The 16,193-nt window shown below is 45.6% G+C and overlaps 1 protein-coding gene across 1 annotated transcript in view; it reads left to right on the forward strand.

The window, feature by feature from the left end:
• The window catches only part of LOC128684426 (uncharacterized), a 157,549-nt gene that overhangs the window by 114,688 nt on the left and 26,668 nt on the right, over positions 1-16,193 (forward strand). The window contains exons 3-4 of the mRNA XM_053770574.2: positions 5,585-6,273; positions 12,148-12,590. Coding sequence (XP_053626549.2) covers positions 5,585-6,273; positions 12,148-12,590 — 1,132 coding nt within the window. The remainder of the gene's footprint in view (positions 1-5,584; positions 6,274-12,147; positions 12,591-16,193) is intronic.

The raw sequence follows: 16,193 nt of genomic DNA on the forward strand, positions 1-16,193 counted from the left end.
AGACCATCCTTCACCATAGTAATATCCAGACCATCCTTCACCATAGTAATAACCAGACCATCCTTCACCATAGTAATATCCAGACCATCCTTCACCATAGTAATATCCAGACCATCCTTCATTATAGTAATAACCAGACCATCCTTCAGCATAGTAATATCCAGACCATCCTTCACCATAGTAATATCCTGACCATCCTTCACCATAGTAATAACCAGACCATCCTTCACCATAGTAATATCCAGACCATCCTTCACCATAGTAATATCCAGACCATCCTTCACCATAGTAATAACCAGACCATCCTTCACCATAGTAATATCCAGACCATCCTTCACCATAGTAATAACCAGACCATCCTTCACCATAGTAATATCCTGACCATCCTTCACCATAGTAATATCCATACCATCCTTCACCATAGTAATATCCAGACCATCCTTCACCATAGTAATATCCAGACCATCCTTCACCATAGTAATAACAAGACCATCCTTCACCATAGTAATATCCAGACCATCCTTCACCATAGTAATATCCAGACCATCCTTCACCATAGTAATATCCAGACCATCCTTCACCGTAGTAATATCCAGACCATCCTTCACCATAGTAATATCCAGACCATCCTTCACTGTAGTAATATCCAGACCATCCTTCACCATAGTAATATCCAGACCATCCTTCACCGTTGTAATATCCAGACCATCCTTCACCATAGTAATATCCAGACCATCCTTCACCGTAGTAATATCCAGACCATCCTTCACCATAGTAATATCCAGACCATCCTTCACCATAGTAATATCCAGACCATCCTTCACCGTAGTAATATCCAGACCATCCTTCACCATAGTAATATCCAGACCATCCTTCAACGTAGTAATATCCAGACCATCCTTCACCGTAGTAATATCCAGACCATCCTTCACCGTAGTAATATCCAGACCATCCTTCACTGTAGTAATATCCAGACCATCCTTCACCATAGTAATATCCAGACCATCCTTCACCGTAGTAATATCCAGACCATCCTTCACTGTAGTAATATCCAGACCATCCTTCACCGTAGTAATATCCAGACCATCCTTCACCGTAGTAATATCCAGACCATCCTTCACCGTAGTAATATCCAGACCATCCTTCACCGTAGTAATATCCAGACCATCCTTCAGTGTAGTAATATCCAGACCATCCTTCACCATAGTAATATCCAGACCATCCTTCACCGTAGTAATATCCAGACCATCCTTCACCATAGTAATATCCAGACCATCCTTCAGCGTAGTAATATCCAGACCATCCTTCAGCGTAGTAATATCCAGACCATCCTTCACCGTAGTAATATCCAGACCATCCTTCATTGTAGTAATATCCAGACCATCCTTCACCGTAGTAATATCCAGACCATCCTTCACCATAGTAATATCCAGACCATCCTTCAGCGTAGTAATATCCAGACCATCCTTCAGCGTAGTAATATCCAGACCATCCTTCACCATAGTAATATCCAGACCATCCTTCAGCGTAGTAATATCCAGACCATCCTTCACCATAGTAATATCCAGACCATCCTTCACCATAGTAATATCCAGACCATCCTTCACCGTAGAGCACCATGAAGAAAGTGCAGTAGTCTACTGGTACTCTGTCAGTTCCATCACGTCACCTGTCACCTCATTCCTTCTCTTAGACAGTGGGACAATTCCGTTTTAGATTTTGTGTACTCAACCTAATTGTGGAAGGAGGGGTCGAGTCATAGCTCCTGGGCCCGCCTCTTCACTTCACTGGTGTGTGTTACAAGAAAAATTCCAAGATTTTTCTGTTCATACTTGAAGTTCATTTATGGAAAACCTGTCTCTATCACCTGGCTTCAGTGAACACCAGGTCACCTGGCTTCAGTGAACACCAGGTCACCTGGCTTCAGTGAACACCAGGTCACCTGGCTTCAGTGAACACCAGGTCACCTGGCTTCAGTGAACACCAGGTCACCTGGCTTCAGTGAACACCAGGTCACCTGGCTTCAGTGAACACCAGGTCACCTGGCTTCAGTGAACACCAGGTCACCTGGCTTCAGTGAACACCAGGTCACCTGGCTTCAGTGAACACCAGGTCACTTGGCTTTAGTGAACACCAAGTCACCTGGCTTCAGTGAACACCAGGTCACCTGGCTTCAGTGAACACCAGATCACCTGGCTTTAGTGAATACCAGGTCACCTGGCTTCAGTGAACACCAGGTCACCTGGCTTCAGTGAACACCAGGTCACCTGGCTTCAGTGAACACCAGGTCACCTGGCTTCAGTGAACACCAGGTCACCTGGCTTCAGTGAACACCAGGTCACCTGGCTTCAGTGAACACCAGGTCACCTGGCTTCAGTGAACACCAGGTCACTTGGCTTTAGTGAACACCAAGTCACCTGGCTTCAGTGAACACCAGGTCACCTGGCTTCAGTGAACACCAGATCACCTGGCTTTAGTGAATACCAGGTCACCTGGCTTCAGTGAACACCAGGTCACCTGGCTTCAGTGAACACCAGGTCACCTGGCTTCAGTGAACACCAGGTCACCTGGCTTCAGTGAACACCAGGTCACCTGGCTTTAGTGAACACCAAGTCACCTGGCTTCAGTGAACACCAGGTCACCTGGCTTCAGTGAACACCAGATCACCTGGCTTTAGTGAATACCAGGTCACCTGGCTTCAGTGAACACCAGGTCACCTGGCTTCAGTGAACACCAGGTCACCTGGCTTCAGTGAACACCAGGTCACCTGGCTTCAGTGAACACCAGGTCACCTGGCTTAAGTGAACACCAGGTCACCTGGCTTCAGTGAACACCAGGTCACCTGGCTTCAGTGAACACCAGGTCACCTGGCTTCAGTGAACACCAACTCACCTGGCTTCAGTGAACACCAGCTCACCTGGCTTCAGTGAACACCAGGTCACCTGGCTTCAGTGAACACCAGTTCACCTGGCTTCAGTGAACACCAGGTCACCTGGCTTCAGTGAACACCAGCTCACCTGGCTTCAGTGAACATCAGGTCACCTGGCTTCAGTGAACACCAGGTCACCTGGCTTCAGTGAACACCAGGTCACCTGGCTACAGTGAACACCAGGTCACCTGGCTTCAGTGGACATCAGGTCACCTGGCTTCAGTGAACACTAGGTCACCTGGCTTCAGTGAACACCAGGTCACCTGGCTTCAGTGAACATCAGGTCACCTGTCTTCAGTGAACACCAGGTCACCTGGCTTCAGTGAACACCAGGTCACCTGGCTTCAGTGAACACCAGCTCACCTGGCTTCAGTGAACACCAGCTCACCTGGCTTCAGTGAACATCAGGTCACCTGGCTTCAGTGAACACCAGGTCACCTGGCTTCAGTGAACACCAGGTCACCTGGCTTCAGTGAACACCAACTCACTTGGCTTCAGTGAACACCAGGTCACCTGGCTTCAGTGAACACCAGGTCACCTGGCTTCAGTGAACACCAGGTCACCTGGCTTCAGTGAGCACCAGGTCACCTGGCTTCAGTGAACACCAGGTCACCTGGCTTCAGTGAGCACCAGGTCACCTAGCTTCAGTGAACACACACCAGGTCATCTGGCTTCAGTGAACACACACCAGGTCACCTGGCTTCAGTGAAGACACACCAGGTCACCTGGCTTCAGTGAACACACACCAGGTCACCTGGCTTCAATGAACACAGACCAGTCACCTGGCTTCAGTGAACACACACCTGGTCACCTGGCTTTAGTGAACACACACCAGGTAACCTGGCTTCAGTGAACACACACCAGGTCACCTGGCTTCAGTGAGCACACACCAGGTCACCTGGCTTCAGTGAACACACACCAGGTCAAATGGTTTCAGTGAACACACCAGGTAACCTGGCTTCAGTGAACACACACCAGGTCACCTGGCTTCAGTGAACACACACCAGGTCACCTGGCTTCAGTGAACACACACCAGGTCACCTGGTTTCAGTGAACACACACCAGGTAACCTGGCTTCAGTGAACACACACCAGGTCACCTGGCTTCAGTGAACACACACCAGGTCACCTGGCTTCAGTGAACACACACCAGGTCACCTGGCTTCAGTAAACACACACCAGGTCACCTGGCTTCAGTGAACACACACCAGGTCACCTGGCTTCAGTGAACACGCACCAGGTCACCTGGCTTCAGTGAACACACACCAGGTCACCTGGCTTCAGTGAACACACACCAGGTCACCTGGCTTCAGTGAACACACACCAGGTCACCTGGCTTCAGTAAACACACACCAGGTCACCTGGCTTCAGTGAACACACACCAGGTCACCTGGCTTCAGTGAACACACACCAGGTCACCTGGCTTCAGTGAACACACACCAGATCACCTGGATTCAGAGAATACACACCAGGTCACCTGGCTTCAGTGAACACACACCAGGTCACCTGGCTTCAGTAAACACACACCAGGTCACCTAGCTTCAGTGAACACGCACCAGGTCACCTGGCTTCAGTGAACACACACCAGGTCACCTAGCTTCAGTGAACACGCACCAGGTCACCTGGCTTCAGTGAACACACACCAGGTCACCTGGTTTCAGTGAACACACACCAGGTCACCTGGCTTCAGTGAACACACACCAGGTCACCTGGCTTCAGTGAACACACACCAGGTCACCTGGATTCAGAGAATACACACCAGGTCACCTGGCTTCAGTGAACACACACCAGGTCACCTGGCTTCAGTGAACACCAGGTCACCTGGCTTCAGTGAACACCGGGTCGCTTGGCTTCAGTCAACACCAGGTCACCTGGCTTCAGTGAACACACACCAGGTCACCTGGCTTCAGTGAACACACACCAGGTAACCTGGCTTCAGTAAACACACACCAGGTCACCTGGCTTCAGTGAACACACACCAGGTCACCTGGCTTCAGTGAACACGCACCAGGTCACCTGGCTTCAGTGAACACACACCAGGTCACCTGGCTTCAGTGAACACACACCAGGCCACCTGGATTCAGAGAATACACACCAGGTCACCTGGCTTCAGTGAACACACACCAGGTCACCTGGCTTCAGTGAACACCAGGTCACCTGGCTTCAGTGAACACCGGGTTGCTTGGCTTCAGTCAACACCAGGTCACCTGGCTTCAGTGAACACACCAGGTAACCTGGCTTCAGTGAACACACACCAGGTCACCTGGCTTCAGTGAACACACACCAGGTCACCTGGCTTCAGTGAACACACACCAGGTAACCTGGCTTCAGTGAACACACACCAGGCCACCTGGCTTCAGTGAACACACACCAGGTCACCTGGCTTCAGTGAACACACACCAGGTCACCTGGCTTCAGTGAACACACACCAGGCCACCTGGCTTCAGTGAACACACACCAGGGAACCTGGCTTCAGTGAACACACACCAGGGAACCTGGCTTCAGTGAACACACACCAGGCCACCTGGCTTCAGTGAACACACACCAGGGAACCTGGCTTCAGTGAATACACACCAGGTCACCTGCAAGTCATGCAGATGTTGTTCCTCAAGTTCTCCAGGTCACTCTAGTTGTGTCTAATTTTTCTGACTTACAGGTGAGGTACGTGTAGCTGAGGATGATCATGTTGCACCGTGGCCTCTGGAGGAGGGAAGACCGAGCTACTCTGCCACAGAAGACGACTCAGCAGCGCCCCCTGGCTACCTTCCCACTCTGCCCACTGGCTATTCCCCAGCGGAGCCCCCTGATTACCCTCCGGCCGGGCCCTCCGGCTACTCTCCGAAAGTGCATCCTGACCATTTCACAGCGGCAATCCCTGGCTACCCACCGGCAGCGCCCCCTGGCTACCCACCGGCAGCGCCCCCCGGCTACCCTCCGGCAGCGCCCCCTGGCTACCCACCGGCAGCGCCCCCTGGCTACCCTCCGGCAGCGCCCCCTGGCTACCCACCGGCAGCGCCCCCCGGCTACCCTCCGGCAGCGCCCCCTGGCTACCCTCCGGCAGCGCCCCCTGGCTACCCTCCGGCAGCGCCCCCTGGCTACCCTCCCACGGTGCCAACTACCCCTCTGCCGGTGACCCATGACCTGGCCCACAAGGTATGGTCACGTCTGGCCGCCCTGGGTAGCTCTGCACACTTACCACAACCACGACTGGGTATGTCCCAGCCCCTGGAACCACTCCACTCCTCCTCAACCCTCAAGTACCTCCACGAGGGTGACCTTCTGAGACTCAGGTTGCTACTAGATAATCTCACTCTCGAAGGACTCAGTTCACTCTCCGTGCAGGAGGTAAGTCCTCTTGCTTTGCTAGGTTTAAAGCCTATCCACCCGGTTTTGTGGAGATAAGTGGCTAAATAAGACAGGTGCAGCACTCGTGGGTCTTTATTGATATAATATTTTACCTTCTTGAGATGAATACTGAGGTTACCCATATAACGGGAATAGTTATATGGGAACAGGATACCACCTACCTACCTGTTAGCTACCTGTTACAGTATTCCATCAAACCGGTACCAGAAATATTTGTTTAGATATGACAGGGGCATATTCTCACCTCCACCAACCTTCGGGAGAAGCTGTACTTTCTGGAAAAGTCCAAATACTGCTATACGGACAGTGGGACCCGATTTCCGACTGTCTAAACGTATAGAACAATCTATCATACTTTGATAAATTAGACACATGTGCAACTCTTGGGTATCTTTATTGAGGAAACGTTTCGCCACAAAGTGGCTTCACCAGTCCGTGCAAAGGAGAACGGTGAAGAACAGGAGTTTGAGGTAATTAGTCTCTCAGCCTTGAGTCGATGTGGTCAGTCCATCAATCTTGAAGAGAATACAGCATATCTGCGGAGAAGTAGCTTATATACCGTAGGCAGGAGAGGTACAGCAGTCGTAGGTGGTGTCACATTTGACCATTGTGACACCACCTGCGACTGCTGCACCTCTTGCTTAAAAAGTTCAGTTCCATTCACTGGAGAGTCATAAAGACGGGTGGCTATATTGATGCAGAAGTGAAGTGTGGGCGGTGGTGCTCACCATAAATACAACACAGCAGCACCATGGTATCTTGCTATATAAGACGGTGTATTGCTCTACTGCTTGTTGATACTGTCTTATGTGTGAGAAAAGATGAATTTAAGAAGGACTTGCTTAGCATGGGCCAGCGCTGCTTGGGCCCCACTTCCTGTGATGACATCTGCTACTACCACACCCCATTTCTGGTCCAGTATTTCTAGCTCCGTCTACATGCCTCACCACCGGCGAAACATACTGTCCTCGTGCTGGGGAAGTCTCCTGTAACCTCCTTTGTTCAAAAACTGTTCAGCATGACCTTCCATTAGTGAGCCACGATCACTTGCGACCTCACCTCCAGCTGCTACACCTCACTTTTCGTTTAGTATATAACTTGTTATAATTGTAGGGGTAATTCAATTCAATTCAATTCAAATTCAAACTTTATTCTCTATAAGTATTACAATGCTGAGTTTACAGAATTTGGTTATTGTGTGGTTTACATGTAGTAAAATAATAATTACAGAGTGTACCACTAGAACACCTAGCATGGCTAGGCATTTCGGGCAGACTTAAATTAAATCTTAAGTTTAAAATATTACAAAATTATGAGGTAAGTTGGTATTATGGCTAAGTGACTAAATACTAGTTGTGAGTTTAGCAATGTGAATGCTTTTGTTTTGGCACAGTACATAGTTTCAGTATTGGAGTATCACAGGCCAACTTTTGACTAGTTAAGATTCATTATTTTGAGATTGAGATTGATATTTCTGTTTATGGTCAAATGGGTGAGTGAGTGTAAGTGTGAACCACCAGGTGGTATTCGTATTATTAGTTGACAGGGTGTATCAGGGAGATAAGATGTTTTCTGGTAGTAGTTTTGAAGGTGATGAATGTGTCTGCAGTTCTAGAGTTCTCAGGTAGGGTATTCCAGATTTTAGGACCTTTGACACACATTGAATTTTTGTAAAGGTTTAGTCGGACACGGGGAATGTCATAGAGATGTTTGTGTCTGGTGTTATGCCTGTGGGTTCTGTCACAACTATCAAGAAAGCGTTTTAGGTCAAGGTTGATATTGGAATTTAAGGCCCTGTAGATGTAGATTGCACAGTAGTAAGTGTGGATGTACTGAACAGGGAGTAAGTTTAGATCTATGAAGAGTGGGGGGGGGGTGTTGCCAGGGATGGGATTTAGTGATTATTCTTACTGCAGCTTTTTGTTGGGTTATTATTGGCTTTAGGTGTGCTACTGCAGTTGATCCCCAAGCACAGATAGCATAGGTGAGGTATGGATATATAAGTGAATGGTATAGTGTGAGAAGGGCAGTTTGCGGTACGTAGTATCGTATCTTGGAGAGGATGCCAACCGTTTTGGATACTTTTTTGGTTATGTGTTGGATATGGGTGCTGAAGTTCAGGTTGTTGTCGAGGTATAGGCCTAGGAATTTGCCCTCATTATGCCTGGTAATTAGAGTGTTGTCGAGCTTAATGTTAATTTGCGCATCTCCTGCTATGCTACCAAACATAATATAGTAGGTTTTGTCAACGTTAAGCGTAAGTTTATTGGCTGTCATCCAAGTCGATATTTTGATCAGCTCCTCGTTAACAATGGTGTTGAGGGTGGCAAGATTAGGGTGAGAGATGACATAAGTCGTGTCGTCAGCAAAGAGAATAGGTTTCAGGTGTTGGGATACGTTTGGAAGATCATTGATGTATATGAGGAAGAGCAGGGGACCAAGGACACTTCCCTGCGGAACTCCAGTATCAAGTGGCCGTGTTGTTGATGCTGTGTCTTTAATGGTGACATACTGATACCTATTAGTAAGGTAAGATTTGAAATATGCAAGCGCATGGCCTCTTATACCGTAATGGTCAAGTTTGTGGAGTAGGATGCCGTGGTCTACTGTGTCAAAAGCTTTTCTTAGGTCAATAAAAATTCCTAGTGGATATTCCTTATTTTCCAATGTTGTGTAAAGCAGATCTAGCATTTTTATGATTGCATCATTAGTGCTTTTATTTTTCCTGAATCCAAATTGGCAGGGGTTGAGTATGTTTTGTGCCGTTATAAATGAATATAGTGAAAGACAGAGTAACAGTTCCTCATCACAACACAAAACAATAAACAATCGAACGTAAGGAAAATAACTACTTAGGATTTAATCCTCTCACAGCTCCTTACGTAACTCCATGATCTGCTGAGGCTGAGGGACTGACCACCTCTAAAAGTTAGTTTCCTATGTTATAATCGACTGAAGAAGACTGTTGTGCAGGTGAAATAAATCTTCCATAAAGTTACTTAAGTGTTGTTCATTTGTCTTAATTATCAACTTGCCGGTATTATAAGCCATTATTAGAGCAATGTTTTGATGTTGCTGGAAGGGTTCTAATCCAAGGTAGTGGAGTTATCTTCGTCTTCCTAGGATCAAACTTCATTACCTCTCATTCTGCAGGTGCAGAATATAAGTATTGTAGACGCCGGTGCGACACTTATGGCAACATTACTCACAAACATTATCATAAAAATTGTTAATTAGGAGACTGTACCGACATCATTGTTAATTGTGAGAAGGATGGTGATTACTATTGTGGTAGTTAAAAATGTGTGTGTGTGTACACACCTAATTGTAGTTGCAGGGGCCGAGACTCAGCTCCTGGCCCCGCCTCTTCACTGAACGCTACTAGGTCCTCTCTCTCCCTGGTACATGAGCTTTATCATACCTCGTCTTAAAGCTATGTATGGTTCCTGCCTCCACTACATCGCTCGCCAGACTGTTCCACTTCCTGACAACTCTATGACTGAAGAAATGCTTCCTAACATCCCTGTGGCTCATCTGAGTCTTCAACTTCCAAGAATGACCCCTTGTTTCTCTGTCCCATTTCTGGAACATCTTGTCTCTGTCCACCCTGTTTATTCCACGCAGTATTTTGTATGTCGTTATCATGTCTTCCCTATCCCTTCTGTCCTCCAGTGTCGTCAGGCCGATTTCCCTCAACCTTTCTTCATAGGACAATCCCCTTAGCTCTGGAACTAACCTTGTCGCAAACCTCTGCACTTTCTCTAATTTATTAACATGCTTGACCCGGTGAGGGTTCCAAACTGGTGCTGCATACTCCAGTATGGGCATGACTTACACGGTGTACAGTGTCTTGAAAGATTTCTTATTTAGGTATCAGAAAGCTAATCTCAGGTTTGCCAGGTGCCCATATGCTGCAGCAGTTATCTGGTTGATGTGTGCTTCCGGAGACGTGTTCAGTGTTATACTCACGCCAAGATCTTTCTCCTTGAGCGAGGTTTGCGGTCGTTGGCCACCTAGCCTATACTCTGTCTGCGATCTTCTATGCCCTTCTCCGATCTTCATGACTTTGCATTTGGCAGGGTTGAAATTCGAGAAGCCAGTTGCTGGACCACGTGTCCAGCCTGTCCAGGTCTCTTTGAAGGCCTGTCTGATCCTCATCTAATTTAATTCTCCTCATTAACTTCACATCATTTGCGAACAGGGACACCTCTGAGTCTATCCCTTCCATCATGTCATTCAAATATACCAAAAATAGCATTGGTCCTAGGACCGACCCCAGCGGGACCCCGCTCGCCACAGATGCCCACTGTGATACCTCATACGTATCATGACTCGTTGTTGCCTCCCTGTCCGGTATTCTCTGTTCCATTGAAGTGCCCTTCCCGTTATATGCACCTGATCCTCTAGTTTCTGCACTAATCTCTTGTGAGGAACTCTGTCGAAGGCCTTCCTGCAGTCCAAGAAGATGCAATCAACCCACCCCTCACTCTCGTCTCTTACTTTTGTTAGTTTATCATAAAACTCCAGAAGGCTGGTTGGCGTTTATACTCTTGCTCTGTTCCAGGTGCTCCACCACTCTCCTCCTGATAATCTTCTCCATGACTTTGCATACTATACATGTCAGTGAAACAGGTTTGTAGTTTAGCGCCTCTTTTCTGTCTCCTTTTTTTAAAAATGGGAACTACATTTGCCGTTTTCCATATCTCAGGTAGTTGCCCAGTTCCAAGGGATGTGTTGAAGATTGTGGTTAATGGAACACACAGCATTTCTGCTCCATCTCTAAGGACCCACGGGGAGACGTTGTCTGGTCCCACTGCATTTGAGGTATCAAGGTCACTTAGCAGCTTCTTCACCTCCTCCCCAGTTGTGTATGTCATCCAGCACTTATTGGTGTATTCCCTGTTGGTGTCCCCCTCTGTCCTGTCTTCCCATAGTCCTTCCTGTCTCCACTGTGAATACTTACTTAAATCTCTTGTTGAGCTCCTCACATACTTGATCGTTTCTGGTGAGTTCCTCACCTTCCTTAGTCAGCCTGATCACCTGGTCTTTGACTGTTGTCTTCCTCCTAATGTGGCTATACAGCAGTTTCGGGTCAGACTTGACTTTTGATGCTATGTCGTTTTCATACTGTCACTGGGCCTCCCTCCTTATCTGTGCATACTCGTTTCTGGCACTTCGACTGATCTCCTTATTTTTCTGGGTCCTTTGCCTCCTGTACCTCTTTCATTCTCTGTTGCACTTAGTTTTTGCCTCCCTACACCTTCGGGTAAACCAAGGACTCGCTTTGGTCTTCCCATTACTTCTGTTGCCCTTGGGAACAAAATTTTACTCTGCCTCCCTGCATTTTGTTGTTACATATTCCATCATTTCATTCACTGACTTTCCTGCCAATTCTATGTCCCACTGAACCTCCTGCAGGAAGTTCCTCATTCCTGTGTAGTCCCCCCTTTTATAGTTTGGCTTTTCCCAATCTACTCCTGTTACCCTCTCCACTTGCAGCTCTACTATGTAATCAAAACTCAGAACCATGTGATCACTAGCTCCAAGGGGCCTCTCATATGTGATGTCAATGTCTGAACTGCTCAGGGTGAGCACAAGATCCAGTGTGTGTGTGTGTGTGTGTGTGTGTGTGTGTGTGTGTGTGTGTGTGTGTGTGTGTGTGTGTGTGTGTGTGTGTGTGTGTGTGTGTGTGGTGTGTAATTCTGATGGTAATTCTGGTCTCTTGATCCAAGGTAATGGGGCTTTTCTTCACTTGATCAAAGCTTATTAGCACTTACTTCCCAGGCGCTGCATGACTCGCTAGAGGTTTAGCTCATACCTAGAATTTCAATTAAAAAAAATCTTTTCTGCCAGGTGAGCTTCGAGGTGTCCGGACGGGAGGTCCTTCAGCAGCAGACACCAACAGCTGCGTTGATCAAGGACTGGAATATGGATCACCTCATCCAGGACCAACCCTACACTGGTGACTGGAACAGACAGACTGAGGATATACCCAGTGGGGCTCCCTCAGGGAGACGAGGACATAAACACGGCAGGAAAAACACACGGGGTGGCAAGAAGAGCAGCCGTGGACAGAAGCCTCGACCCCCAGACACAACTGAGGGGGTGATCAGGGTGGCATTCACTCAGGTGAGGGTGAGGGCCAAGTACCAGGTGAGGGGGAGTGCCGGGGGCTTCCTCACCTTCAGGGAGAGCGGAGACCTCACCCTCACCGCCCCCACCATCTTCCTCACCACACGTCTCAACCTTACACTCCCTCACCACACCTCTTCCACGCACAGACGTTCCACACAAAGGTCAGCCAAAACCCACATATACTATATATACATCAGTGTATATATATATATATATATATATATATATATATATATATATATATATATATATATATATATATATATATATATATATATATATATATATATATATATATATATATATATATATATATATATATATATATATATATATATAGTGTAATATATATATATATATATATATATAGTGTAAATAAGAGAGAGAGAGAGAGAGAGAGAGAAATATGGGTGTGTTAGACCGTAGATTTAATATCGCAGGCAATAAATCCCACCTGACTGACAATTTATCCTGTGTTATTAGTGTGTCACGTTCATATTTCACTATCAAACACAAGATGTTATTAGTGTGTCACGTTTATATTTCACTATCAAACACAAGATGTTATTAGTGTGTCACGTTCATATTTCACTATCAAACACAAGATGTTATTAGTGTGTCACGTTCATATTTCACTATCAAACAAGATGTTATTAGTGTCACATTCATATTTCACTATCAAACAAGATGTTATTAGTGTGTCACGTTCATATTTCACTATCAAACAAGATGTTATTAGTGTGTCACGTTCATATTTCACTATCAAACAAGATGTTATTAGTGTGTCACGTTCATATTTCACTATCAAACACAAGATGTTATTAGTGTGTCACGTTCATATTTCACTATCAAACAAGATGTTATTAGTGTGTCACGTTCATATTTCACTATCAAACAAGATGTTATTAGTGTGTCACGTTCATATTTCACTATCAAACACACATTGTAACTTCTAAGAAAAACGCATTTGTCATAGGATAAAAAAATTGGATTTTATTAGTGTATATTGTTGCAAACGTTGAAGGTTTTTATATAAGTGTAAGATAGAGAGGAGGTAGGCTGTATTAGGCCTATGTCACAACAGAGTTGTAATAATTGTAAGACAGAGAGGAGGTAGGCTATGTTAGGCCTATGTCACGACACAGTTGTAATAATTGTAAGACAGAGAGGAGGTAGGCTATGTTAGGCCTATGTCACGACACAGTTGAAATAATTGTAAGACAGAGGAGGTAGGCTGTATTAGGCCTATGTCATGACACAGTTGTAATAATTGTAAGACAGAGAGGAGGTAGGCTGTATTAGGCCTATGTCAGGACAGTTGTAATAATTGTAAGATAGAGAGGTAGGCTGTATTAGGCCTATGTCATGACAGTTCTAATAATTGTAAGACAGAGAGGAGGTAGGCTATATTAGGCCTATGTCATGACACAGTTGTAATAATTGTAAGACAGAGAGGAGGTAGGCTGTATTAGGCCTATGTCATGACACAGTTGTAATAATTGTAAGACAGAGAGGAGGTAGGCTATATTAGGCCTATGTCATGACACAGTTGTAATAATTGTAAGATAGAGAGGAGGTAGGCTGTATTAGGCCTATGTCATGACAGTTGTAATAATTGTAAGACAGAGAGGAGGTAGGCTGTATTAGGCCTATGCCATGACACAGTTGTAATAATTGTAAGAGAGAGGAGGTAGGCTGTATTAGGCCTATGTCATGACACAGTTGTAATAATTGTAAGACAGAGAGGAGGTAGGCTATGTTAGGCCTATGTCATGACACATTTGTAATAATTGTAAGACAGAGAGGAGGTAGGCTATGTTAGGCCTATGTCACGACACAGTTGTAATAATTGTAAGACAGAGAGGAGGTAGGCTATGTTAGGCCTATGTCACAACACATGTAATAATTGTAAGACAGAGAGGAGGTAGGCTGTATTAGGCCTATGTCATGACACAGTTGTAATAATTGTAAGACAGAGAGGAGGTAGGCTATGTTAGGCCTATGTCATGACACATTTGTAATAATTGTAAGAGAGAGAGGGGGTAGGCTATGTTAGGCCTATGTCACAACACAGTTGTAATAATTGTAAGACAGAGAGGAGGTAGGCTGTGTTAGGCCTATGTCACGACATTTGTAATAATTGTAAGACAGAGAGGAGGTAGGCTGTATTAGGCCTATGTCACAACACAGTTGTAATAATTGTAAGACAGAGAGGAGGTAGGCTGTATTAGGCCTATATCACAACACAGTTGTAATAATTGTAAGACAGAAAGGAAGTAGGCTATGTTAGGCCTATGCCATGACACAATTGTAATAATTGTAAGACAGAGAGGAGGTAGGCTATGTTAGGCCTATGTCATGACACAGTTGTAACAATTGTAAGACAGAGAGGAGGTAGGCTATGTTAGGCCTATGTCCCAACACAGTTGTAATAATTGTAAGACAGAGAGGAGGTAGGCTATGTTAGGCCTATGTCATGACACATTTGTGATAATTGTAAGACAGAGAGGAGGTAGGCTATGTTAGGCCTATGTCACAACACTTGTAATAATTGTAAGACAGAGAGGAGGTAGGCTGTATTAGGCCTACGTCATAACACAGTTGTAATAATTGTGAGAGAGAAGGTAGGCTGTTAGGCCTATGTCATGACACAGTTGTAATAATTGTAAGACAGAGAGGAGGTAGGCTGTATTAGGCCTATGTCACAACACATGTAATAATTGTAAGACAGAGAAAAGGTAGGCTGTATTAGGCCTATGTCACAACACATGTAATAATTGTAAGACAGAGAGGTAGGCTGTACTAGGCCTATGTCACAACACATGTAATAATTGTAAGACAGAGAGGAGGTAGGCTGTATTAGGCCTACATCTAGACACAATAATTGTAAGACAGAGAGGAGGTAGGCTGTATTAGGCCTATGTCACAACACAGATGTAATTATTGTAAGACAGAGGAGGTAGGCTGTATTAGGCCTATGTCATGACACAGTTGTAATAATTGTAAGACAGAGAGGAGGTAGGCTGTATTAGGCCTATGTCATGACACAGTTGTAATAATTGTAAGACAGAGAGGAGGTAGGCTGTATTAGGCCTATGTCACGACACAGTTGTAATTATTGTAAGAGAGAGGAGGTAGGCTATGTTAGGCCTATGTCATGACACAGATGTAATAATTGTAAGACAGGGAGGAGGTAGGCTGTATTAGGCCTATGTCACACACAGATGTAATAATTGTAAGACAGAGAGGAGGTAGGCTATGTTAGGCCTATGTCACAACACAGTTGTAATAATTGTAAGACAGGAAGTAGGCTATGTTAGGCCTATGTCACGACACAGATGTAATAATTGTAAGACAGAGAGGAGGTAGGCTATGTTAGGCCTATGTCACAACACAGTTGTAATAATTGTAAGACAGAGAGGAGGTCGGCTATGTTAGGCCTATGTTACAACACAGTTGTAATAATTGTAAGACAGAGAGGAGGTAGGCTATGTTAGGCCTATGTCATGACACAGTTGTAATAATTGTAAGACAGAGAGGAGGTAGGCTATGTTAGGCCTATGTCAGGACAGTTGTAATAATTGTTAGAGAGGAGGTAGGCTGTATTAGGCCTATGTCATGAAACAGTTGTAATAATTGTAAGACAGAGAGGAGGTAGGCTATATTAGGCCTATGTCATGACACAGTTGTAATAATTGTAAGACAGAGAGGAGGTAGGCTATGTTAGGCCTATGTCATGACACAGTTGTAATAATTGTAAGAGA

The sequence above is a fragment of the Cherax quadricarinatus genome, chromosome 4 (genome assembly GCF_038502225.1).
Source record: "Cherax quadricarinatus isolate ZL_2023a chromosome 4, ASM3850222v1, whole genome shotgun sequence".
Lineage (NCBI taxonomy): Eukaryota > Metazoa > Arthropoda > Malacostraca > Decapoda > Parastacidae > Cherax > Cherax quadricarinatus.